General features: G+C 44.8%; 1 protein-coding gene across 1 annotated transcript in view; it reads right to left on the bottom strand.

The window, feature by feature from the left end:
* rps6ka5 (ribosomal protein S6 kinase, polypeptide 5) overlaps window positions 1–25,862 on the bottom strand; it is a 177,949-nt gene that overhangs the window by 24,273 nt on the left and 127,814 nt on the right. The window contains exons 7-13 of the mRNA XM_055640220.1: window positions 22,200–22,303; window positions 20,185–20,335; window positions 13,362–13,523; window positions 11,711–11,836; window positions 10,677–10,810; window positions 6,424–6,517; window positions 4,400–4,570 (exon numbers count right to left, since the gene is read on the bottom strand). Of these exons, the coding sequence (XP_055496195.1) occupies window positions 4,400–4,570; window positions 6,424–6,517; window positions 10,677–10,810; window positions 11,711–11,836; window positions 13,362–13,523; window positions 20,185–20,335; window positions 22,200–22,303 (942 nt within the window). The remainder of the gene's footprint in view (window positions 1–4,399; window positions 4,571–6,423; window positions 6,518–10,676; window positions 10,811–11,710; window positions 11,837–13,361; window positions 13,524–20,184; window positions 20,336–22,199; window positions 22,304–25,862) is intronic.

The following is a 25,862-nucleotide window of genomic DNA, read 5'->3' on the forward strand; positions in this document are numbered from 1 at the left end:
AGATGACGTAGGCCGCAGGCCGGTGGTCGAAGATCTAAAGTCCCCGCCGCGCCGCAGTTAGAAACACCGCAGACCACGGATTCAAAAGATGTTGTAGGCCGCGGGCCGGCAGTCGGAGCTCTTCTCCTCCGGGGTCCTCAACGAGGGATCCCAGGCTCCGGACGCCGCGCCAGCTGGAGCTCCGCAGACCGCGGATCCAGGCTGCCGCGGACCAGCAATCGGAGTGCTCCCTTCTGGCGAGCACCGGCGAAGGCTCGCCCGCCCCGCGATGAAAACGTTTACGCTGCTGAAGCCCCGGGCCCGTATCCGAGTAAGGCCGCACTGATCCTTTGTGTTAGGCCGCGAGGGAGGCGACATGGAAAAAGTCGCCTCTCTGTGGAGGAGGCGACCGAAGCGGTTTTTCCCCCTTACCCCCCCACACCACCCCCCACAAGACACACAAAGAAACATTTAAAACACACATTGGGACATAATAAAAAAACAAAAAAAGTAGAAAATGACCAACACGCTGCTGGCAGGGCAGCTGGCTCGCAGCGCCCCCACCGACCCTCTGTCTGCGTTTGGTCCATATCCCTCCAAACCTGTCCTATCTATGTACCTGTCTAACTATTTCTTAAATGTTGGGATAGTCAGTCCCTGCCTCAACTACCTCCTCTGGCAGCTTGTTCCATACACCCACCACCATTTGTGTGAAAAAGTTATCGCTCAGATTCCTATTAAATCTTTTCCCCTTCAACTTAAACCCATGTCCTCTGCTCCTCATTTCACCTACTCTGGGCAAGAGACTCTGTGCATCTACCCGATCTATTACGCTCATGATTTTATACACCTCTATAAGATCTCCCCTCATCTTCCTGTGCTCCAGGCAATAGAGTTGCAGCCTACTCAACCTCTCTCTGTAGCTCAGACCCTCTAGTCCTGGTAACATCCTCCTAAATCTTCTCTGTATCCTTTCCAGCTTGACAACATCTTTCCTATAACTTGGTGACCAGAACTGAACAAAATACTCTGAATGCGGTCTCACCAACGTCTTATACAACTGCAACATGACCTCCCTACTTCTACACTCAAACTTTGACTGGTTTGCATCACTTTACCAACAGGCAATTGTCATTAAGCCGAGGCCTGAGAGAAAGAGAGGAGATGGAGATATTGTTGAGGGGACACATTTTGAGATGGTTGTAAGGAAAAAAAGTTGCAAAGCGGAAGGGTTTAGGAAGAGGCTGCTAATTCTGGGCCATGTTAATTGTTTAGTTTAGTTTATTATTGTCACGTGCACCGAGGTACAGTGAAAATCTTTTTGTTGCTGTCGTTAATAAGTGAAAAAAAAAAGATTACAATTACAGTTACAATCCTGCTTCTGGTGTGTCCAAACCCTTAACAATTTTATATGTTTCAATGAGATAACCTCTCATCCTTCTAAACTCCAGAGTGTACAAGTCCAGCCGCTCCATTCTCTGGGCATTTGACAGTCCCGCTATCCCGGGAATTAACCTTGTGAACCTACGCTGCACTCCCTCAATAGCAAGAATGTCCATCCTCAAATTAGGGGACCAAAACTGCACACAATACTCCAGGTGTAGTCTCACTAGGGCTCTGTACAACTGCAGAAAGACCTCTTTGCTCCTATACTCGACTCCTCTTGTTATGAAGGCCAACATGCCATTCGCTTTCTTCACTGCCTGCTGTACCTGCATGCTTACTTTCATACTGATGAACAAGAACCCCCAGATCCCGTTGTACTTCCCCTTTTCCCAAACTGACGCCATTTAGATAGTATTCTGCCTTCCTGTTTTTGATACCAGTGAATAACCTCACATTTATCCACATTAAACCCCATCTGCCATGCATCTGCCCACTCACCCAACCTGTCCAAGTCACCCTGCATTCTCATAGGCACCAAAAACTGGCGACTCTGCATACTGCCTCAGTGTATAATGGCTATACACCTGTACTGTGTCCGAGATGCTTATCATTGCTGTTTCTAAGCACTTACATATATTGATACATGTACTGAACTGTATACAAAAAAGAATTTCACTGTACCTCGGTACACGTGACAAATAACGGAGCATTGTACCACTGCATATCTGCACTGCATGGACAGACAATACAACTGAATCCGATCCAACAGGTTTGGAAAGTGTGTAAAAATCAGCAAGCCTTTAGGCTATGAGTTCTTTAATCAGTTGGCTGCAAAGTAATTGTTTTGTTCACCTTTTGACTGATGATAGCAATATGTTCAACACAGACATGGAATGAAAATTTATTTTAAAATAATGAAGTATTCTATTTGTCAAAAATGCAGTTATGTACAGAAACTGATTTGTGTTCATGGCACACGGCGGCGGTATAATAGTGCAGCTGGTCGAGCTGCTGCCTCACAGTGCCAGAGATCTGGATTCGATCCTGACCTTGGGTGCTGTCTATGTGGAGTTCGTACGTTCTCCCTGTGACACCGTGGGTTTCCTCTAAGTGCTCCGGTTTCCTCCCAAATCCCAAAGACGTGCCAGTTTGTAGGTTAAATGGCCTCTGTAAATTGCCCCGTGTGTGTAAGGAGTGTATGAGAAAGTGGGATAATGTCGATTTAGTGCGAAGATAGACACAAAATGCTGGAGTAACTTAGCGGGACAGGCAACATCTCTGGAGAGAAGGAATGGGTGACGATTCGGGTCGAGATCCTTAGAGTCATAGAGAGTCACAGAGTGATACAGTATGGAAACAGGCCCTTCGGCCCAACTTGCCCACACCGGCCAACGTGTCCCAGCTACTCAAGTCCCACCTGTCAGCATTTGGTCCATATCCCTTCCAACCTGTCCTATCCACGTGCCTGTCTAAATGCTTCTTAAACGTTGGGATAGTCCCACTGGCAGCTTGTTCCATACACCCACCGCCCTTTGTGTGAAAAAGTTACCCCTCAGATTCCTATTAATTCTTTTCCTCTTCACCTTAAACTTATATCCTCTGGTCCTCGATTCACCCACTCTGGTCAAGAGACTCTGTGCATCTGCCCGATCTATTCCTCTCATGATCTTATACACCTCTATAAGATCACCCCTCATCCTCCTGCGCTCCAAGGAATAGAGTCCCAGCCTACTCAACCTCTGCCTACAGCTCACACCCTCTAGCCTTGGTAACATCCTTGTAGGTCGTCTCTGGACAGCATCTTTTCTCTAACACGGTGCCCAGAACTGAACACAATACTCTAAATCTTCTTCAGACTCATTAGAATGTGAATGGGTAATCGATGGCTGCTTTGGAGTCAGTGGGCCGAATGCTTGTTTCCATGCTGTATCACTCAACTAAACCCTAGCTTAGCCTGCGAAGGGCAGTAGGGCTACAGAAAAAAAGGTGGAATATTTGAGGTAGGGAGTATGTCAAGTGCTGATGATTGTTTGCTGTACCGTCCAATTAAGTCAGCTGATGATGAAGGTGCTCTCCAAAAGGATCTCGATACAATGGTTTAGTGATCACAACAATGAGGCATGCAGTTCAACCCTTCCAAATGTGAAACCATGCGTGTCACCAGAAAGAGGAATCCAGGCGAAACATCTTACAATATACTTGGTGCCACCCTTAAAGAATCCAAACAAACCAAGTATCTTGGCATCAAATTGCAGAATGATCTGCGTTGGAATGGTCAGACTCATCATGCAACGGTGAAAGCAACAGGTGTCCTAAACTTTCTGAGGCGCAACTTTCATCATTGTTCAACTTCCATCAAGGAGAAGCTATACTTCACCCTCGTTAGACCTCATTTGAACTACGCAGTTGCAGCATGGGACCCATACACAAATAAAAACATTTCTTCCATCGAACGTGTCCAAAGACAGGCAGCTCGATTTGTTACTAACACCTATGAGAGAGAAGCGAGTGTTACCAAACTTCTGAATTCTCTGGGGTGGAACCCTCTCCAAGACAGACGTGAAGCTCACCGTTTGACCTGTTTTTACAAAATGTTAAATGGTCAGCTCGACATCGAATACAAAACCTACACCAAACCCAAACCAATTAGGAGCAGACGTGGGCATTCGATCCAATTTGAGATCCCAGCTACCAAGACAGATGTGTACAGCAATTCGTTCTTCCCCCCCGCACAATTAAAGCATGGAATAATCTTCACCCTACCATAGTTACCCAACCAGATACAACTAAATTTAAGGTAGCTTTTTCTTCCCAAAAACCCTTTCTGGCTTAAGTCTTCCCTCCACCACCTCCAGTTTAAATTCCATTTGGAATATTTTGGAGGACCAAGAAACCAAGAACAAGAACCCAGTCAGGATACAGAGAAGGGGAAAGGGCAACGGATGGGGTGCAGAAATGGTAGCTTAACACAGGGCAGGCACCCAGTGATAATTCCATGCTCACTCTTGCATCGTGTTTTCAACGCGTTTCTCACCTCAGGCTTCAAATCCCTGTGCACAACTCCCACATCGTGCATGTGGCTGACGGCAGAGACCAGCTTGCGCATAATGCAACTGGCTTCCGTTTCACTGAAGTGCTTTTTCTTCCGGATTCGCTCCAGCAGTTCTCCCCCTTTAAGCAACTCCATCACCAAAAACGTGTGCAGCTGAGGAGAAAATAAAAAGGGGGGGGGGGGCGGAAATCAGTCAAAAAAACCCCAATGCAATCTAATCAGGACCAAAAAAGCACCAAGTGCTGGAGTAACTCAGCGAGTCAGGCCACATCTCTGGAGAAGAATAGGTGATGTTTCGGATCGGAACCTTTCTTCAGACTGAAAGTAGAGGTGGCTGAACTTTTTGCCTCCAGTTTATCCCCCCGCCCCCATACTTGCTGCCTGAAGAAGGGTTCCGACCTATTCTTTTTCTCCAGACACGCTGCCTGTCCCGCTGAGTTACTCCAGCATTTTGTGTCTATCTTCAGTTTAAACTAGCATCTGTAGTTCCTTCTTCCTTAAATTACTTCAGCACTTGTGTGTTTTGTTTTGTAAACCAGCACCTGGACCTCTTTGGGTCTTAGCAAATTAAGATGATAGTTACAAGAATGTTTCAGTCACTTTTGGTAAAATGACACCATTTTCACAGGAACAATGAAGATCTTGCTTCTTTTCATTCGTACAAGTCAGTTTCTTCACATCTTTCATAAGTGTTATCATATAATCAAGTCAAACATGCAAATACATTTAAAACCTGTCCTCATTTTGATGCTAGCAGCTCATTGAAGTTATTTTTCCCTATTTCACAGGCAATGCAGTGAAGTGCACCTCTTTGATCAAATCATATGATGAGAGGGAAATGAAAGGTCGGTTAAGTGGAGAGACTTCAAAGTGAATCTGTTCTTCTCAGACTAAAGGAAATTAAGATTGGATAGAGGTCTGCAAAACTGTAAAGGACTTTAACAGAGCAAAGACATGTATGATCCTTAGTAAAAAAACGAGACTTGTCATGAGGATGAATTTTTTTGCACGGTGAGCTGATCTCATTTGAAATGCACTGTCAGAAAGAGAGATTTAGGCAGATTCAATACTGACTTTCAAAGGGGATTCTTACAATTTTGCGTATCTTCGAGAGATACAGCACATGAACGGGCTCTTCAGGCCACCATTAATCAATTTGTAAAAATTAATGTTGTAAACTTTAATTGTAACAACTATTAGCTGTTGAACTGCAACTAAATTCAAAACTACAAACTGCCTTGATTGCACTCCGGACTTGGGGACATTGTCTTTATTATTGCACTATATTGTTTGTTTCTTTTCATATAATGAACGACTTTTTGTTGTTTATTAGGGTGTCTAGTGAGTACTATATGTTATGCTGCTGCAAGTAAGAATTTCATTGTTCTGTTTCGGGATTTCTTGATTAGTACGGTTGTCAGGGGTTACGGGGAGAAGGCAGGAGAATGGGGTTAGGAGGGAGAGATAGAGCAGCCATGATTGAATGGTGGAGTAGATTTGATGGGCCGAATGGCCTAATTCGTATCCTATCCCTTATGGCACGTGACAATAAAAACACTCTGGACCCTTGTGTCAAGGACCCAGTGCCGTAGAATGAAGGTGACCAGCAAAAGTAACGAATGAGATCCAATGGGGATCTTTCTTTGTGCAGCAAGTGGTTTGGACCTGGAATGCACAGCTGGCGTGGGGAGGAAGTGCTAGGAGGAGAATTAGGCCATTTGGCCCATCAAGTCCACTCCGCCATTCAATCATGGCTGATATATCTCTCCCTCCCAACCCCATGCTCCTGCCTTCACCCCATAACCCTTGACACCCGTACTAAACACGGAGTACCAGGAGATTCAATAGCCGTGCTCACGAAGGCAACTGGATAAAAACGAAGGGGAGGATAAGTGCAGGACTACGAGGTGAATGCCGGGGAGTTGTTTTAACTGGATAGCTCTCGCAAAGAGTATGTGAATTGTCAACGGATTTCCTTCCCTGCAGCAAGCTTTGTGGTGACGTACCTGATCGTGATAAACATCGTGCAGCTTTACAATGTTCGGGTGTCCTTCACAGAGTTTCAGAGCTGCTATCTCCCTTTTAGTGTTCGCTTCCATTCTGCCAAGGGGAAGAAGAAAAGCCATATGTTGAAGAGATTGGAATGCAAGGCAATGATCGAAAAGGGAGTGTTCCAGGTTGTGATTATTTTGTTAAAAACTTTGTAAAAAAAATTGCTTTCTTTTAAAATCAAAGCAGAGTACTCATTAATCTACTCATATTCAACAAATTAGTTAGCCTCGTCCCTTTGTCCCCGCCAGGATGTCTAGGCTGTTTCAGTGGTATTTAGGTAGGAAGTCACATCAAGTCAACTTTATTTGTCACATACACATACAAGATGTGCAGTGAAATGAAAGTGGTAATGCCTGCGGATTGTGCAAAAACAGAACAGAACAGAACCAGTATTTACATTTAAGAAAAATAAAAAGACAGAACACAACAGTAAATTAGTCCCTGGTGAGATAAGAGTTTACAGTTCGATGGCCTGTGGGAAGAAACTCCGTCTCATCCTCCCTGTTTTCGCAGGAACTGCAGACGCTGGTTTAAACCGAAGATAGACACAAAAAGCTGGAGTAACTCTGCGAGACAGGCAGCATTGCTGGAGACAAGGAATGGGTGGAGTAACTCTGCGAGACAGGCAGCATTGCTGGAGACAAGGAATGGTGGAGTAAGTCTGCGAGAGGCAGCATTGCTGGAGACAAGGAATGGATGGAGTAAGTCTGCGAGACAGGCAGCATTGCTGGAGACAAGGAATGGGTGGAGTAAGTCTGCGAGACAGGCAGCATTGCTGGAGACGAGACGAGAGGCAGCATTGCTGGAGACAAGGAATGGGTGACGTTTCAGGTTGAGACCCTTCATCAGTGGTGTTTATGTTTTGTTAGTCCTGTTGTTCGGTATTGAATGTCAATGCATTCAAAGGAGCCTATGATTAAAATGCAATATTAGGTGGTCTCCCAGGATTGAGGATGATTTGCCTTCTCTACGGTTTTGGTGAAACTGAGGTGGCGGAGGAGGCCAATGTGGGAACAGCATCTTCTTGCACAAATAAAGAGTGAAGATTAGACTTTATTGCCTTCCATCACAGTGAAGTGGGGAATCCGCTGTGGTGGATGTTTATGTTAACTTTAATGTACTTGTGCGTATTGTTGCTTTTCTTAGTATTGCTGTATGGTAATCCGAGTTTAACTGTACCTTAATTGGCGCACGTGACGATAAACAGACTTTGAACCTTTGAAATGGTACCCCATTTATGATGACCAACAGGATGGGTGGATGGTAGTGAGGTGGAACGCACCCTCCGCAGATTATGCAGGACATCTCCATGCTCTCAATACATGGGCTTGAGGTTCACCATTGGGATTGCTCCTGTCTGAGCGGTTAATGGGCCAGATATTAGGATGAGTTGCTGAACTTAAGTTTAGTTTAGTTTAGAGATACAGCGTGGAAACTGGCCTCTCGGCAAACTGAGTCCGCTCCGACCAGCGATCACTCCGTACACGCACATTACCCTACACACTAAGGACAATTTACAGAAGCCAGTTTGCCTCCAAACCTGCATGTCTTTGGGATGTGGGAGCAAAATCGGAGCACCCAGAGAAAACCCACGCTGTCACAGGGAGAACGCTGTACAAACAGAGAGGCCTGGACAAACTCTGCACAGGCAACAACCACAGTCAGGATCCAACCCGGGTCTCTGGCGCTGTGCGGCAGCGGCTCTACCCGCTGCGCTGCTCTTGAAACATCCTTTTCCCCAATGGATCAAAGGCTGTGCTGCCACAGTGAAGGAGCTGGCAAATTTGGGCACTAATGTCTGCCATCACTGAGAGATGGCTTCCGAGATATAGGAAGTGATCATCATTTTCCAGGGCATCGTCATTCGTCTAATGCAGTTTGGTACAGTTGGTGGAGGATGTTGGTCTTGCAGCTATGGTTGGTCTTACAAATATTGTATACTTCAAAGAACCAGTTGGTGACATCTTGCCTAGGGATGTAAAATGATAAAAGGACTGGACGCAGGAAAGGACTGAAAGCTAGATGCAGGAAAAATGTTTTAGAATAAAGTCTTAGAATAAAGGGGAGGCCATTTAAGACTGAGGTGAGAAAAAACGTTTTCACCCAGAGAATTGTGAATTTGTGGAATTCCCTGCCACAGAGGGCAGTGGAGGACAAATCACTAGATGGGTTTAAGAGAGAGTTAGATAGAGCTCTAGGTGCTAGTGGAATCAAGGGATATGGGGAGAAGGCAGGCACGGGTTATTGATTGGGTTTGATCAGCCATGATCACAATGAATGGTGGTGCTGGCTCGAAGGGCTGAATGGCCTCCTCCTGCACCTATTTTCTATGTTTCTATATGGACCAAATGTGGGCAAATGGGAATAGCATAAATGGAGCATCTTGGTCTGAATGTACATTTGGCCAAAGGGCCTGTTTCTGTGCTGTATGATTCTATGACTCCAACACTATTGTTAAATGCGGAGTGGTGGTAATGTGATGTCTCAACGTGAGCAATGAATCAATTGGAGAAGATGTGGTCCTTAGAGCTCAGTTAGCCTCGGGAGAATGAAGAAAAGCAATATACCCAAATATACACATATTAGGCATTCACATAACATTTAGCAAAAGCATTGGCAATTTTAATAACACCAGAAGGCTACTAGGGTGTGATTATTTTTCCCTTTCCTGGCAGCTGATAGCCATTTTTTTGACAAAGACAAATCTTTATCTGAAAATGTTTCATTAAATCACTTTTATTGGGTCTTTATTGGCGGAGAGAAAATGGACCTTTATTAAGAAAATGCTTACTTTAGTATCAATAATAAAATCTGCAAATCAGCATTGCCAAGTGCCTCAAACACAACTGTTATCATCTAATGCCTAGTAGGAAAATATAGGCCAATAAAGACAATTTAATGTTATTGTAAATTCAATCATCTATTGTGATAAATGAGAGGTTTAATCATGAATCGTGTAATCGGTACATTCATTCTGTAAAAAAAAGCCTCAGAATATAAACGCAATAAATGTAGCAATTTTTATGTCTTGCTGTTACTGATTAGTGAAATGTATCCAACAATTTGTAATTTGGGATTCTTATGTTTGACAAGTTATTCTCAATTCATTTCATCATCGTTGCAAACATTCGCGACGCAGTGGTGCTGGTTTCCGACGGGAACGGTGACGGACGCACCACACGTCTCTGTCCTCCAGTTCCTGCGGACATCCGCCGCTGGAAGTATAGGATGTTGGTGTGTGTGTGTGTGTGTGTGCTTTATCATCGTTCCTTACAGTGCTATGTACGACAGTGATCGCAACTTCTACTGAAGTGTGGATGGGTCGTGGGCTCGCTAGAAGCTCATCCGCCCTTTGACAGGTCTTGTTTTTGGTCCTGCTGGAGGTCCACAGCCCCCTCCTCACCTGGCAAACCAGGTGGGGGAGACGGTTTACAAAGGTAGACAAAAATGCTGGAGAAACTCAGCAGGTGAGGCAGCATCTATGGAGCGAAGGAAATAGGCGATGTTTCGGGTCGAAACCCTTCTTCAGGGGAGACAGTTTACTTGCCGACTATCCGACCATGGAGCAGGTAGCACGGGATGACATGGTATGCGTGGCGGGGTGGTGTGGGAAACTGCCCCCGACCTGACCTTATATTCTCGAACTAGAAGTTAAAGTAATTTCAATGTCAGCTGATCTACATCGGTGAGACCAAGCGTAGGCTTGGCGATCCTTTCGCCGAACACCTCCGCTCGGTCCACATTAACCAACCTTATCTCCCGGTGGCTCAGCACTTCAACTTCCCCTCCCATTCCGAATCCGACCTCTCTGTCCTGGGCCTCCTCCATGGCCAGAGTGAGCACCACCGGAAATTGGAGGAGCAGCGCCTCATATTCTGCTTGGGCAGTCTGCACCCTAGCGGCATAAACATTGAATTCTCCAATTTCCGGTAGCCCTTGCTGTCCCCTCCCCTCTTGAGCTCTCCCTCAGCCCTCGGGCTCCTCCTCTTCCTTTTTCCTTTCTACCCCCCACTCACCCTACATCAGTCTGAAGAAGGGTTTCAGCCCAAAATGTTGTCTATTTCCTTCGCTCCATAGATGCTGCTACACCCGCTGAGTTTCTCCAGCCATTTTGTTTACCTAGTAATTTCAATCAATTGAATACTTGACCAGAAGGAATCTTAATATTCTAAAAATATGATAATTGACCATCATGGTGTGACATTACCTTTTGCTGACAATTTTCACTGCAAACTCCTGCCCAGTTTTCTTATTACGACACCTTCTGCAGATGGAGAAACTTCCTTCTCCAAGTGGACTATCTTTTAAATCAAGGTCATAGTGTTGATAAAATGGTGAATCCTGTTTGGTGGGGGTGGGAGGAGGTGGAACAGGGGGAGGGGGTGGGAAAAAGAAATTGAAAATTGTATCAAGTCTGGGATACAAAAACACTTCAAACAGAATAAACTGGGAGTCATAGGTAGACAAAAATGCTGGAGAAACTCAGTGGGTGAGGCAGCATCTATGGAGCGAAGGAACAGGTGACGTTTCGGGTCAAGATTTAAGATTTAAGTTTCTCCCCATAACCTCCAACACCTGTACATTACGTTTCGGGTCGAGAACTATTCCTTCACCTATTTCCTTTGCTCCATAGACGCTGCCTCACCCGCTGAGTTTCTCCAACATTTTTGTCTACCTTCGATTTTTCCAGCATCTGCAGTTCTTTCTTAAACTGGAAGTCATAGAGTCTTCGAGTGATACAGCGTGGAAACAGGCCCTTCGGCCCAACTTGCCCACACCGGCCAACATGTCCCAACTACACTAGTCCTACCTGCCCACTCTTGGCACATATCCCTCCAAACCTGTCCTATCCATGTACCTATCTAACTGTTTCTTAAACGTTGGGATAATCCGTCCCTTAATGACCTCCTCTGGAAGTCTGTTCCGTACACCCACCCTCTAAGTGAAAAAGTTACCCCTCGGATTCCTATTAAATCTTTTCCCCTTCACCTTGAATCTGTCCTCTGGTCCTCGATTCACCCACTGGGCAAGAGACTCTGTGCGTCTACCCGGGTCTATTTCTCTCGTGATTGTTACACACCTCTATAAGATCACCCCTCATCCTCCTGCGCTCAAAGTGTCAATGCTTCTGCTTCATTTTTATTATTGAACTGACAGCATTGCAACGTGTTTCAATGAAAAGGTGATGTAAAATAATACACTCAAACACAAAGAGAGAAAGATACTTCACATAATAAATACCTTCATCATAGCACTTCGAGCAATGGCCGTACTACCAGGACGATCCGCTCCTAGGTGAAGTTGAATGGGATCAGTCATCACAGCATTACGTTTGAAGAGAATGGATGGGGCAATGAAAGAATAGCCCTGTCAAATGAGTACAAAGATAAACCTTTAATATAATCGCCAGTTATGCTGAGATATTACATTACTAAGGTGGCATTTTGGACACCTTGTCTGTGCTGGCTCTTTGCTCTGTGACAATTATGAGACAGACAATAGATAATAGGTGCATGAGTAGGTAATTCGGCCCTTCGAGCCAGCACCGCCATTCAATGTGATCATGGCTGATCATCGGTACCCCGTTCCTGCCTTCTCCCCATATCCCCTGACCGCTATCTTTAAGAACCCTATCTAGCTCTCTCTTGAAAGTATCCAGAGCCCAGCCTCCACCACCCTCTGAGGCAGAGAGTTCCACAGACTCACCACTCTCTGGGTGAAAAAGTGTTTCCTCATCTCCGTTCTAAATGGCTTACCCCTTATTCTTAAACTGTGGCCCCTGGTTCTGGACTCCCCCAACATCAGGAACATGCAGAGGCAGTAAGAGAGATGGCACAAGTTGTTATCAGTGTACTTATGGAAACTGGTGTGGTTCGTGATCTATGGTTCAGGGAGAGCCTGCAGCCAGAGCAATGGAGGAGCAAGGGCCAATGAATTAATTGATTAATTGAAAGGTACAGCATGTAAATAATCCCTTCAGCCCACACTGTCCACTCACCAACTAGAGTGCGGTCCTGACCTCCTATCTACAGTACCACATTGGAGGCCTTTGACCGATCTTTAATCAAACTTCATCTTGCACTAAATGTTGTGCCCTTTACCCTTCAACTGTACACAATGGATGCCTTGATTGTAGTTATGTATGGTCTTTTCTTTCATTCGGGTAGTGTACAATAGAGGCTTTTCACTGTAGCTCAGAACATATGACAATAAACTAATCTAAAACCAAACCCAAGCAGACCATCGATCACCCATTTACACAAGCTCTATGTTATCCCACTTTTGCATCCACTCCCTAAACACTAGGGGTAGTTTACTAAGGCCAATTAACCTACAAACCCACACGTCTTTGGGATGTGGGAGGAAACCTGGTGCACCCAGAGGAAACCCACGCAGTCAGAAGGAGAAACATTCAAACTCCACGCTGACAGCACCAGAGGTCAGGATAAGGGGTAAGCCATTTAGAACGGAGACGAGGAAACTTTTTCACACAGAGAGTTGTATGTGGAATTCTCTGCCTCAGAGAGCGGTGGAGGCCAGTTCTCTGGATGCTTTCAAGAGAGAGCTAGATAGGGCTCTTAAAAATAACGGAGTCAGGGGATATGGGGAGAAGGCAGGAACGGGGTACTGATTGGGGATGATCAGCCATGATCACATTGAATGGCGGTGCTGGCTCGAAGGGCCGAATGGCCTACCCCTGCACCTATTGTCTATCGGAATCTCTGGCGCTACGAAGGAGCAGGTCTACTAGATTGCTGCCCATATGGTTCATACAACTTGCAGCAGATGTCCCATTCAGCAAAAGATTAGCCATTTTGTTCCCTTTATAGTTTCTGAAGGAGAAGAGGCAAATGTTGTCTCAAGAATCCACTTTCACTTCTCTGGTGCGGACCTGAAAGATCCTGTCGGAGTTCTGCGGCAATGCTGCGGGTGAGTACGTGGGGTCCATCTCCGTGAATTCCTCAGCAAAGTTGCTGACGTCCAACTCGTCCCTGATGACCGGCTTAAACGGGGCTTCGATGTTTTTGGCAGCTAACTCATCCCAGTTTATTTTCTACCAACGACAAGAACAAAGCAGAGGTGGTTACTAAGAATGAATAACAACACAAAGCATTTAAACATCTCCGTCTCATGCAGAGAGACGTCCCACACACACACACACACACAGAAACAACATCCCTCCTGTTGACTAACTACTGTCATTCTTAAAGCCCTGTCCCACGGTATGAGATCATTCCAAGAGCACTCCCGAGTTTGCCCTGATTCGAACTCGGAGATTTACGGTAATGGCCACTCGTCGGTACTCGGGGCTCTCGTGGACATTTTTCCATCATGTTGAAAAATCTTCACGAGTCTTCCCGTGCTTACCTGCCGTTAGCGAGTCTTCCCGGGTACCTGCCGTTAGCGTTACGAGCCGCTAAGAGACGTCCCCGAGCTCCGACGGACCCACTATGTTCATTCTCCGTGCTTATCACGAGCTTGATTTTTTAAAACTCGGTAGAGCTCTTGGAATGAACTCGTACCGTGGGACGTGGCTTTAATCATTTGACATTTTCAAACAAAATACATAAAGTCAATAGTTTAGTTACACCTCATAAATGATATTTTATTAAAACTACACCACCCAATTGGTGAAAACAAGGAACGGCAGGTGCTGGTTTATTCACGCATGATATGATTTATCCGGATAGCTAGGAAAACAATATTTTTCGCTTTATCTCAGTACACGAGATAATGCCTTCTTAATAATGAACTCCTGCATTTCCTCCCCACCCTTCTCTCCTCTCCCGTCCCCCCCGTCGCCTTACCAGTTCCACTAGTATCCCTATCATTAACACATCTCTCCCCAGCTTACAATGGGCCATTACGGACCCCACTCCTCCATTGGTCATTTGTTGCCGGCCCCGATTTGTCCTGACCTTCTCTCGCCCCCAGTCCTTCCAGTCCCCCCCCCCCCACCCCACCTCGATCTTTCAGTCTGAAGAAGGGTTCCAACCCGAAACGTTACCTATTATTTTTCTCTGATGATGCTGCCTGGCCTGCTGAGCTACTCCAGCATTTTGTGTCTATCTTTGGTATGAATCAGCATCTGCAGTTCGTTCCTACACATAGTGCCTTCTTCACCGCCCTGCCCACCTGTGTCAATGTATTCACGGAACTATGGAACAAAGCCAGTTCCTTAGCTCTTACAATAATTAGTTGTAAGGGACTGTAATGAATCACGGTGGCGCATGGGAAGAACTACTGCCGTTCGGCTCCAATGACAGCTCAAATGGTGCAGTCGCGTGCTGTCTGTGAGCAGCGTGCACAATCTCTTTGTTATTATTGTAAGAGCTAAGCAACCGGCTATGTTCAATAGTTCCGTGCATACATTGACACAGGTGGTGAAGATTGGCATTATGTGCAGGAAGCAATTGCAGTCTTTATGGCTGCACGAGTCTCCTGGCTGCTCTGGTTTAGACAATAGACAATAGACAGAAGGTGCAGGAGTAGGCCATTCAGCCCTTCGAGCCAGCACTGTCATTTAATGTGATCGTGGCTGATCATCTCCAATCAGTATCCCGTTCCTGCCTTCTCCCCATATCCCCTGACTCCACTATCTTTAAGAGCCCTATCTAGCTCTCTCTTGAAAGTGTCCAGAGAATCTGCCTCCAGCGCTCCCCGAGGCAGAGAATTCCACAAACTCACAACTCTCTGTGAGAAAAAGTGTTTCCTTGTCACTGTTCTAAATGGCTTACTCCTTATTCTTAAACAGTGACCTCTGGTTCCGGACTCCCCCAACATCGGGAACATGTTTCCAGCCTCTAGCGGGTCCAAGCCCTTAATAATCTTATACGTTTCAATGAGATACTCTCTCATCCTTCTAAACTCTAAAGTGTACAAGCCCAGCCGCTCCATTCTCTCAGCATATGACAGTCCCGCCATCCCGGGAATTAACCTTGTAAACCTACGATGCACTCCCCCAATAGCAAGAATGTCCTTCCTCAAATTAGGGTTCCTCCCACATCCTAAAGATGTGTGGGTTGATAAATGAATTGACCACTGTAAATTGTCCTGAGGTTGTGCTTAGTTTACAGATACAGCGTGGAAACAGCCCCTTCGACCCACCGGGTCCCCGTTGGCCAGCGATCACCCACACACTAGTTCTATCCTACACACACTAGGGACAATGTACAGAAGCCAATTCACCTACAAACCTGTACGTCTTTGGAATGTGGGAAGGAAACCGGAGCACCCGGAGAAAACAGTCGCAGGGAGAAAGTACATATTCCAGGACAAGGGGTCACAGCTTAAGGATAAGGGGAAAATCCTTTAAAACCGAGATGAGAAGAACTTTTTTCACACAGAGAGTGGTGAATCTCTGGAACTCTCTGCCACAGAGGGTAGTTGAGGCCAGTTCATTGGCTATATTTAAGAGGGAGTTAGATGTGGCCCTTGTGGCTAAGGGGATCAGGGGGTATGGAGAGAAGGCAGGTTCGGGATACTGAGTTGGATGATTAGCCATGATCATATTGAATGGCGGTGCAGGCTCGAAGGGCCGAATGGCCTACTCCTGCACCTAATTTCTATGTTTCTATATAAACAGGACTAATGGTCAGGATCAAAACTGGGTCCCTGGCACTGTAAGACAGTAAAGGGCCTGTCCCACTGTACAAGGTAATTCAAGAGTTCTCCCGAGTTCTCCCGATTCGAGTTCGTGTAATGTACGTATTGGGTACGTCGGAGCTCGTGGATGTCACGTAGCGGCTCGTACGAGTAACGGTAGGTACTCGGGAAATCCGGTAAATTCGTGACGTTTTTTCAACGCTGTGAAAAATGTCCACAAGCAAAAAAATACTCGTGATGAAAAAAATGGTTACTTTTTACTACGTACCCGCTACGTACATTACACGAGCTCGAATCAGTGGAGAACTCGGGAGAACTCTTGAATTACCTCGTACAGTGGGACAGGCCCTTAACTCTACTACTGCGCCACTCTGCATTTGTTTAGGAAGTGATAGAATCTGGGAGGCAATCCAGGGAAAATAATTTGAAGGGAACATTAGCAGGGACATGGAATTGATGGTTGAGCTGTTTTATGGATTCAATGAACCAAATGCCTTTTCCTGAATCATACGGAAATATGTAATAGAAAAATATATGAATTGATTCCTCAAATCAATAGACGTTGGAAGAGGAGATAACTGGACTACTACATTTAATGTGATAAATAATGTCACTCAGTTACTTGCTCTATTGTTGAACATATTGAATCAGGATATTTGGGTCAGGTCATGTTCTGAAGAGCTGGACACTTGGGTATTGTATAGTTAATAACAGATTTAAATATCACACAAATGTCCTTCATTAATCTAAATATAACAATTGTAAAATGTTTGAAGGACTAATTTCAAAGTTTGCACATACAAACAATCTACTGGCCAGCCAGAGTGGGATGATTGATTAATTGCGATGGTGATTGAGGCAGATAATTCTCATCATTTATATGTGACTCTGTTCCACCGGCTGCATTTTGCTGAAAAAAAGGGAGCCGCGGCAGAAACAAGGAACTGCAGATGCTGCTTTACCAATGAAAGACATAAATTGCTGGAGTAACTCAGCAGGTCAGTCAGCATCCCTGGAGAACATGGACAGGTGACGTTTTGGATCAGGACCCTTCTTCAGACTTCAGATGGAATGGTAGCATCCATTTCCTCTACTATGTGAAAGGGCTCTGCTTTCTAAGTACATTGATCTTGTTTGATATACAACCAAATACTGTGAGCAAGACATGCAAGGCAAAGTTGTCAATAAAAATAAGTTCAAAAGGCACAAATATCTATTTAAATGTTGTTTAAAATGTAATCAGTGTAGCGGTTAGAATTTAGGTGTTGTTACAGAATATTTAACAAAAGATCTGAATGGAGGCTCCTATTATTTCAATGCAGATTCAATGCGTCCTGGGGGTGGAGTTGGAGTTGGATTCATGGGGCTTGGTCTCAGAGGGGAGGATGTTCCTCAAACTGCGGAGCATCTTGGACAATACAGCTCACCTCCTCCGTGACACTCTGGTCAACCTGAGGAGCACCTTCAGCAACAGACTGGTTCCACCAAGATGCAGCACAGAGCGCCACAGGAGATCCTTCTTCCCTGTGGCTATCAAACTGTACAACTCCTCCCCCTTCTGTCATGGGGGAAACTGACTCTCTCTCCCCTCCCCCCCAATCTTTGCACATCCCCAATCCTTTCCACGCCTCACTTTAGTTTCATATCTCATGTATCTTGTGTTTTATGACTGTTAGAAACTTAGAAAATAGGTGCAGATGGAGGCCATTTGGCCCTTTGAGCCAGCACTGCCGTACATTGTGATCATGGCTGATCATTCACAATCAGTAACCCGTGCCTGCCTTCTCCCCATATTTCTTGATTCTGCTGGCCCTTAGCACGCATCTCAGTTTTTAATGGCCTCCCCTTTATTCTTGGACTGTGGGCCCTGGTTCTGGACTCCCCCAATATTGGGAACATGTTTCCTGCATCAAGCGTGTCCAGTCCTTTTATAATTTTATACGTTTCTATAAGATCCCCTCTCATCCTTCTAAATTTCAGTGAATACAAGCCCAGTCTTTCCGATCTTTCCTCATATGACAATCCCGCCATCCCGGGGATTAACCTCGTGAACCTACACTGCACTCCCTCAATAGCAAGAATGTCCTTCCTCAAATTTGGAGATCAAAACTGCACACAATACTCCAGATGTGGTCTCACCAAATCGCTGTACAACTGCAGAAGTACAAGAACCTCTACTCCTATACTCAAATCGTCTTGTTATGAAGGCCAACATGCCCTTAGCATTCTTCACTGCCTGCTGTACCTGCATGTTTACTTTCAGTGACAGGTAAGCAAGGACACACCCAGATCTCGTTGCACTTCCTTTTTTCCTGATCTGACACCATTGTGATAATAATCTGCCTCCTTGTTCTTGCCGCCAAAGTAGATAAGGTCACATTTATCTACATTATACTGCATCTGCCATGCATCTGCCCACTCACTCAACCTGTCCAAGTCACCCTACAACCTCCTAGCATCCCCTTCACAGTTCACACTGCCACCCAGCTTTGTGTCATCTGCAAATTTGTAAGTGATACTTTTAATTTCATCATCTAAATCATTAATATATATTGCAAATAGTTGTGGCCCCAGCACTGAGCCTTGCGGAACTCCACTCGCCACTGACTGCCATTCTGACAGGGACACGTTTATTCCTATCCTTTGTTTCCTGTCTGCCAACCAATTCATTATCCATGGCAATACCCTATCCCCAATACCATGTGCTCTAATTTTGCCTATTAATTTCCTGTGTGGGACTTTATCAAAGGCTTTCTGAAAGTCCAGATACACTACATCCACTGGCTCTCCTTCAACCATTTTACTTGTCACATCCTCAAATAATTCCAGAAGATTAGTCAAGCAGGATTCTCTCTTATAAATCCATGCTGACTTGGACCAATCCTTTTACTGCTATCCAAATGTGCCGTTATTAATTCTTTAATAATTGACTCCAGCTTCTTCAACCACCACCGATGTCAGGCTAACTGGTCTATAATTCCCCATTTTCTTTCTAGCTCCTTTCCTGGAAAGTGGAATAACATTAGCTATCCTCCAACCCATAGGAACTGATCCTGAAAATGATCACCAATGCGTCCACGATTTCGAGAGCCACCTCCTTGAGTAGATTGTTTAAGAAGGAACTGCAGATGCGGGAAAAATCGAAGGCAAAAATACTGGAGAAACTCAGCGGGTGAGGCAGCATCTATGGAGCGAAGGAAATAGGCAATGTTTCGGGTCGAAACCCTTCTTCAGATTGTTGGCAGGTCAATTGCCCTCCTGGGATATATAAATTTCTATCATATTGTATCGTATTATAAGCTTGTGTATAAAAAAGGTAAAAGCTATCTGTTATTGTTTCTAAGTGCCTCTAACCATTTTTAGTATTTAAAATAAATGGAACAAATTGTAATTCGTTTTTAATTTTTTTAAGCATTTCCTTAATTTGTTTGTTTTTCAATATCTTTTACAGCCTACAATGCTAGGGTCCGGTGAGTTTTGGGCAGCATTTTGGTTTAAGTTTAAGTTTATTATTGTCACCTACACCGAGGTATAATGAAATGTTTTGATATATACGGTCCAAACAGATCAGATAATACTATACATAAATATAATCAACTGAAATTCAAGTAAAATAGATAGAACGCATGGGAAGATACAGAGTGCAGAATATAGTTCTCAGCATTCGTAGTAGCGCATCAGTTCCACAGACAAATGTCCAATGGTGAATCGGACAGTACCCTGGCTTAAGGAAAGAGCGTTCAGAAGCCTGATAACAGAGGGGAAGTGTGGCGGTGCGTGATTTTAAGCTTCTGTACCTTCTGCCGGATGGGATCAGGGAGAGGGAATGACCCTGGTGGGACAAATCTTTGAGCATGTTGGTAGTGTACAGTGTCGATGGAGTCAGTGGTGGGGAGTCTGGTCCATGATGGTCTGGGCTACATGTACAACTCTGTAATGTCTTCTGACTTGGTAATAAGGAGTCAGGAAGCTGCAGGTGTTGACAGCTGGTGATGATGTAGTTCGATGTCTGTAACTACCTCTTGCACATTGACAACTAGCGAGAGGACTGCATTGATCAATATGAACCGGTGAAGATGTCCCTGTTTCCAACTCTCTTCTTTGCTCACCTGGAAGAAGAGGTGAGATTTAATTTCGTCAGCACCTCCAGGACCAGAACCCAACCTTTTCTTGGGGTCTTTCATGAGGAGTTTCTTCATTATGTCTTTAGCTAAAGGGCCGATTTCTGGCGGATATGGAGGGTCACTTTTTAGAATTCTCCTGGGGAGGAAGAAAAACTGTGCAATTGTTAAACTGCAAAAGAGGGTGTGATCATTTCAAACATTTAAATGTTATTTGTTCATGACCATATTACACGAAAACATGAGCAAAGTCTCATGCAGGGTCAAAAGCCAAGGAATAGAAAAGGGTTTTAAGACTGGTTTTGAAGATGGACAGTGAGGGGGCCTGTCTGATGTGCAACGGCAGAGTGTTCCATAATGTTGGAGCAGCAACAGAGAAGGCTCTATCCCCTCTGAACTTCCGCTTAGACCTCGGTACCTCCAGGAGCAGCTGATCAGCTGACCTGAGGCACCGGGCAGGAGCATAGGGATGAAACAGCTCAGAGAGGTAAGGCGGGGGAGACCATTTAAAGATTTAAAAACGAATAAAAGAATCTTAAAGTGAACTCGAAAGTACACCGGCAGCCAGTGGAGGGAGGCCAGAATTGGCGTTATGTGCTCCCTCTTTCGAGTTCCAGTTAAGAGGCGAGCAGCAGCATTCTGAACCAACTGGAGACAAGCCAGGGAAGATCGAGTAACTCCAAAATAGAGTGCGTTACAGTAATCCAGCCTAGACGTGATGAAGGCATGGATTACTGTTTCAAAATGCTGCCGCTCAAGAATGGGCTTCACCTTTGCCAGCTGCCTTAAATGAAAGAAGCTGGACAATAGGTGCAGGAGTAGAACATTCGACCCTTCGAGCCAGCACCGCCATTCAATGTGATCATGGCTGATCATCCCCAATCAGTACCCCGTTCCTGCCTTCTCCCCATATCTAGCCCTATCTAGCTCTCTCTTGAAAGCATCCAGAGAACCCGCCTCCACCGCCCTCTGAGGCAGAGAATTCCACATCCACTCCTTATACACGAGAGGCAATGTACAGCAGCCAATTAACCTACAATCCCGCACGTCTTTGGGATGTGGGAGGAAAACGGAACACCCGGAGGAAACCCACGGGGAGAATGAGGAAAATTCCACACACAGACAGCACCCGAGGTCAGGATCGAACCTGGGTCTCTGGCGCCATGAGGCTTTCAGAGTAATATTAGAGAAATCTTCCTTTAGCAAAGAATTTACCGACATATGGATAGTTTTCTAAATGGAATAGTGGACCCAAAAACCCTGACTCAATCAGAAGTCATTGGATAGGGAGCCAATGCAGAGAATATCAAGTCATGGAATTTGCAGAATAGAATATGACCCTTTGGCATAAATGGTCCCTAATTTGAGGAAGGACATTCTTGCTATTGAGGGAGTGCAGCATAGGTTCACCAGGTTAATTCCCGGGATGGCGGGACTGTCATATGCTGAGAGAATGGAGCAGCTGTGCTTGTACACTCTGACGTTTTTAAAGGATGAGAGGGAATCTTATTGAAACATATAAGATTATTAAGGGTTTGGAGGCTGAAAACATGTTCCCGATGTTGGGGGAGTCCAGAACCAGGGGCCACAGTTTAAGCCATTTAGAACAGAGATGAGGAAACACTTTTTCACACAGAGTTGTGAGTCTGTGGAATTCTCTGCCTCAGAGGGCGGTGGAGGCTGGTTCTCTGGATACCTTCAAGAGAGAGCTAGATAGGGCTCTTAAAGATAGTGGAGTCAGGGGATATGGGGAGAAGGCAGGAACGGGGTAATGATTGGAGATGATCAGCCATGATCACATTGATTGGCGGTGCTGGCTCGAAGGGCCGAATGGCCTACTCCTGCACCTGTTGTCTATTGTCTATTGTCAGCATTAATGGCCCACTCAAGTTATTTTAATTCATCTCATCTTTATGAAAGGAGGAATGAAATATGTCAAATGGCTTCTCTCATCTGTAGTCAAATGTTTACGGTTGCCTACCAACTGGAATTTTACTTCTTACTTTGAAATCTCGGTTTGTGAATTTCTTTCCCCGTCAACAGTGAAAGGCGATGCTCCAGTTTTTAGCTCGTACATCAGAACGCCAAGGCTCCACCAATCTACAGCCTGAATAAAGAAGAGGGGCAGATTAATATAGGTAATGACTGCACGTCACGCAGTCCGGCGTGCCTCTGCATTTATCCCAAGTAAAAAATAAATCAAAATATTCAGACTGAAAATAGATTGTTGAAGCTTTCAACATTGCCCTTTCTTGAACAATGAAACAATCCTCATAAAATTACTTTGTTGGCCAAGAACTCCTCTGCTTAATATGATTTTGTTTACAATTATGGAAGTGTGGCACTGCACCGATGCAGTCATTAAAAATAAAATCACAGCTGGTAAGCCAACAGTTTCAGTGTTAAGAATTGGAGGCTCTCAGCTGTGTTAGTTATTCACACCCAGGCTCCCTCAACACCCACCCCACCTTGCACTGCCAGGAGTGACGATGGGAAGGAGAAGAGGCCAGTTTTTTAAAATCTTGACAAAGCAACGTGAAGAACCCAATGTCTCCACCTTTTGAGGATGCCGTTTTTGTGGACTCTCTAATTGAAGCGCTGCTGGAGGAAAATGGAAAGTCCACGGACAACGAGGGTGGCACGGTGGCGCAGCGGCAGAGTTGCTGCCTTACAGCGCTTGCAGCGCTGGAGACCCGGGTTCAATCCCGACTACGGGTGCTGTCTGTATGGAGTTTGTGTACGTTCTCCCCGTGACCTGCGTGGGTTTTCTCTGAGAACTTCGGTTTCCTCCCACACTCCAAAGACATACAGATTCGTAGGTTCATTGGCTTGGTATAAGTGGGATTGCTGGTCGGTGCAGACTCGGTGGGCCGAAGGGCCTGTTTCCGCTCTGTATCTCCAAACTAAACTAAAAATAAATAACACAGGAAGCAAGTAGAACAACCGCACCAATTACAATCAAAGATTGTGGGTAGATGCATGTTTTTCACTACTAAAGTGACTTACAAGCAATTAGGAGCAAACTGTGCATTGAATTCCCATTGATACTGTGCATGCCCACATTATCAGATTTACAGATATACAGTAGCATAAATTCATGGATGATGAATGCTTCATTAACACAAGAAGCTGTTGAGCTTCTCATGACACTGTTGGTCAAAAGATAATGTTACAATTGACCATGACATCTATATTATCTTGCAGTCTAATGATTTAATCCTCACCGTCAATCACACAAACTATTTTTGTATCACTTCGAGCCACAGAGTCACAGAGAAAGTCTCTTCGGCCCGACTCGTCCACGCCCAGCAATATTCCTCATCTAAGCTAGTCCCATTGCCCTTGTTTGGTCCATATCCCTCCAAACCTTTCCTATCCATGTGCTTGTCCAAGTATCTTATAAAAATGCATACTTCTTTACCATGCCCAAGCAATTATGGTATGGTTATGGCACTTTATTTGTCACACGTACCGAGGTACAGTGAAATTCATTCCTGTACAGAGGTCAGTACAAGTATCACTATAGATAAGCACTTAGATACATCTTCGATAATCAATCAATCAAAGACTTTATTGTCATTCAAAAATACACCAACAAATGCAAGTCTGAACTAAATTTTGTTGTATCTGGCTCACCGTGCATCATAAAATAACAAAAGGATGAAATAGATAAAAAGATAAAATAGATAATATTTTATGGAATTCAAGAGTCTGATGGCTCGGGGGAAGAAGCTGTTGCAAAACCTAGCCGTTCTGCTCCTTATACTGCGATACCTTTTGCCCGAGGGCAGCAGAGTGAACAGTCCATGATGGAGATGTGTGGGGTCTTTTATAATGCTGTTGGCCTTGAACAAGCAACGTTTGCACGCAATGTCCCGGATTGAAGGAAGAGAAGTCCCGATGATTTATTTCAGCCGTCCTCACCACTCTCTGCACGGACTTCCAGTCGGAGGCTTTCAGATACAGTACAAATGTACTGCAGCAGTACACTGAGACAGTATACAGAGTCGCCAGTTTGCCGCCATTTTCAAGTCCCAGTTGTAGTACGTGCAGGGTTCTTGACCTGACCATGAAGGTCTGTTGTCCTGGCGGTGTTTAAGTCCAAATCATTTATACTGTATTTGCTATAAAATCAAAGGGCTGAGTACCAGTTCCCGTGAAACTCCAATATCAAGATTGTGGATGCAGTTTATTTGGGGTTCAAGTTCAAGTTCGAATGTATTGTCACATGCACCAATTGAGGTACAGTGAGATTTGAGTTACCAGAAGGCATATGACAACAAGCTGCACCAAAATTAACACAAAGAACTGCAAAAGGGATATCGGTAGATAGAGTGCTGGAGTAACTCGACCCAAAACACCACCTATCCATGTTCTCCAGAGATGCTGCCTGACCTGCGGAGTTACTCCAAAACTTTGAGCCCTTTTGTGCATTAACCAGCATCTGCTGTTTTTTTGTTTCTACCAGGAATTGCAGATGGTGGGTTTACAAAACAAGACATAATGTGCTGGAGTAAGTCAGTGAGTCCGGCAGCATCTCAGGAGAACATGGATAGGTGACATTTTAGGCCGGGACCCTTCTTCAGACACAGGCTACATTAAAGGCTGGTGCACCAAGATCTCACTGCATTGTGAGGGAAGATGTGTTAGCATAGAATGAAGACAGTTATATAATAAATAGGTTACACAAAAAAGCTGGAGAAACTCAGCGGGTGCAGCAGCATCTATGGAGCGAAGGAAATAGGCAACGTTTCGGGCCGAAACCCTTCTTCAGACTATCTATATAATAAATAGATCTATTACAGGCTGGAAAAAGCAAAGATCCTGTAGCGAAAAAGCTAAATGCAATGGGCTGACGTGTAGTACGCAATGGAGCGGAACGTGGGCCTTTTTTTCATCCATTTCAGTAACCCGACCCGACCCGACTCGCAGTGTAATCAACATTGCGGGGGAATAGTTTGTGTTAATAAATTATAATTCTGAAAATGAGGAGAAGGTTTTTACCAAATAACTTTTATTTTTACGAGGATGTTTCCGTAACCGGCTTCCGTCTCCGCACTAATATCTTTATCTTTGTTACGGAAAGGGGGCCGAAAATTACCCATGAATCTGCCCATGACCGTACTACAGGGCTGCTAACATTGGGTGAGAGTGAGAAATTGCGAGGGAGTGCAGTGACCGAGGGGGGGCGGGGCGAAGAGTGTGGGGGGTGTCCCCCCTCCCACGGTAGGAAGCTTTTGCATTTTTAAGTTTGAAATTGTGGAATCTGGTGCATTCTTTTAACTTACACTTGATGCAACATTTATGCTTCAAAATGAATTAGGTGTGAATAAGGTTGGGCTAAATTATTCCTAATTACATTCTACAGTAGAGCCAGGCTCTGATCAACAGGTGCAGCACATGAATTACCTTAGTATATTCATGTATGGAAATCAGATTATAATTCATGCTGTTATGCATATATAGAGAGAAACAACAACATAGAAACAAGGCAAGAAGAGTCAGACTTCCATCACTGTTCTGCACAAATAAATCAATTAACCTTACCCTTTGACTATAGAAACAAGATGAAAATAATGCCACATATTCAACCGTCTATGGTTCAATGAAATTAAGATATATATGTAAAACATATATATGGAAACAGGCCCTTTGGCCCACCAAGT

Source organism: Leucoraja erinacea, chromosome 9 (genome assembly GCF_028641065.1).
Source record: "Leucoraja erinacea ecotype New England chromosome 9, Leri_hhj_1, whole genome shotgun sequence".
In the NCBI taxonomy this organism is placed as follows: domain Eukaryota; kingdom Metazoa; phylum Chordata; class Chondrichthyes; order Rajiformes; family Rajidae; genus Leucoraja; species Leucoraja erinaceus.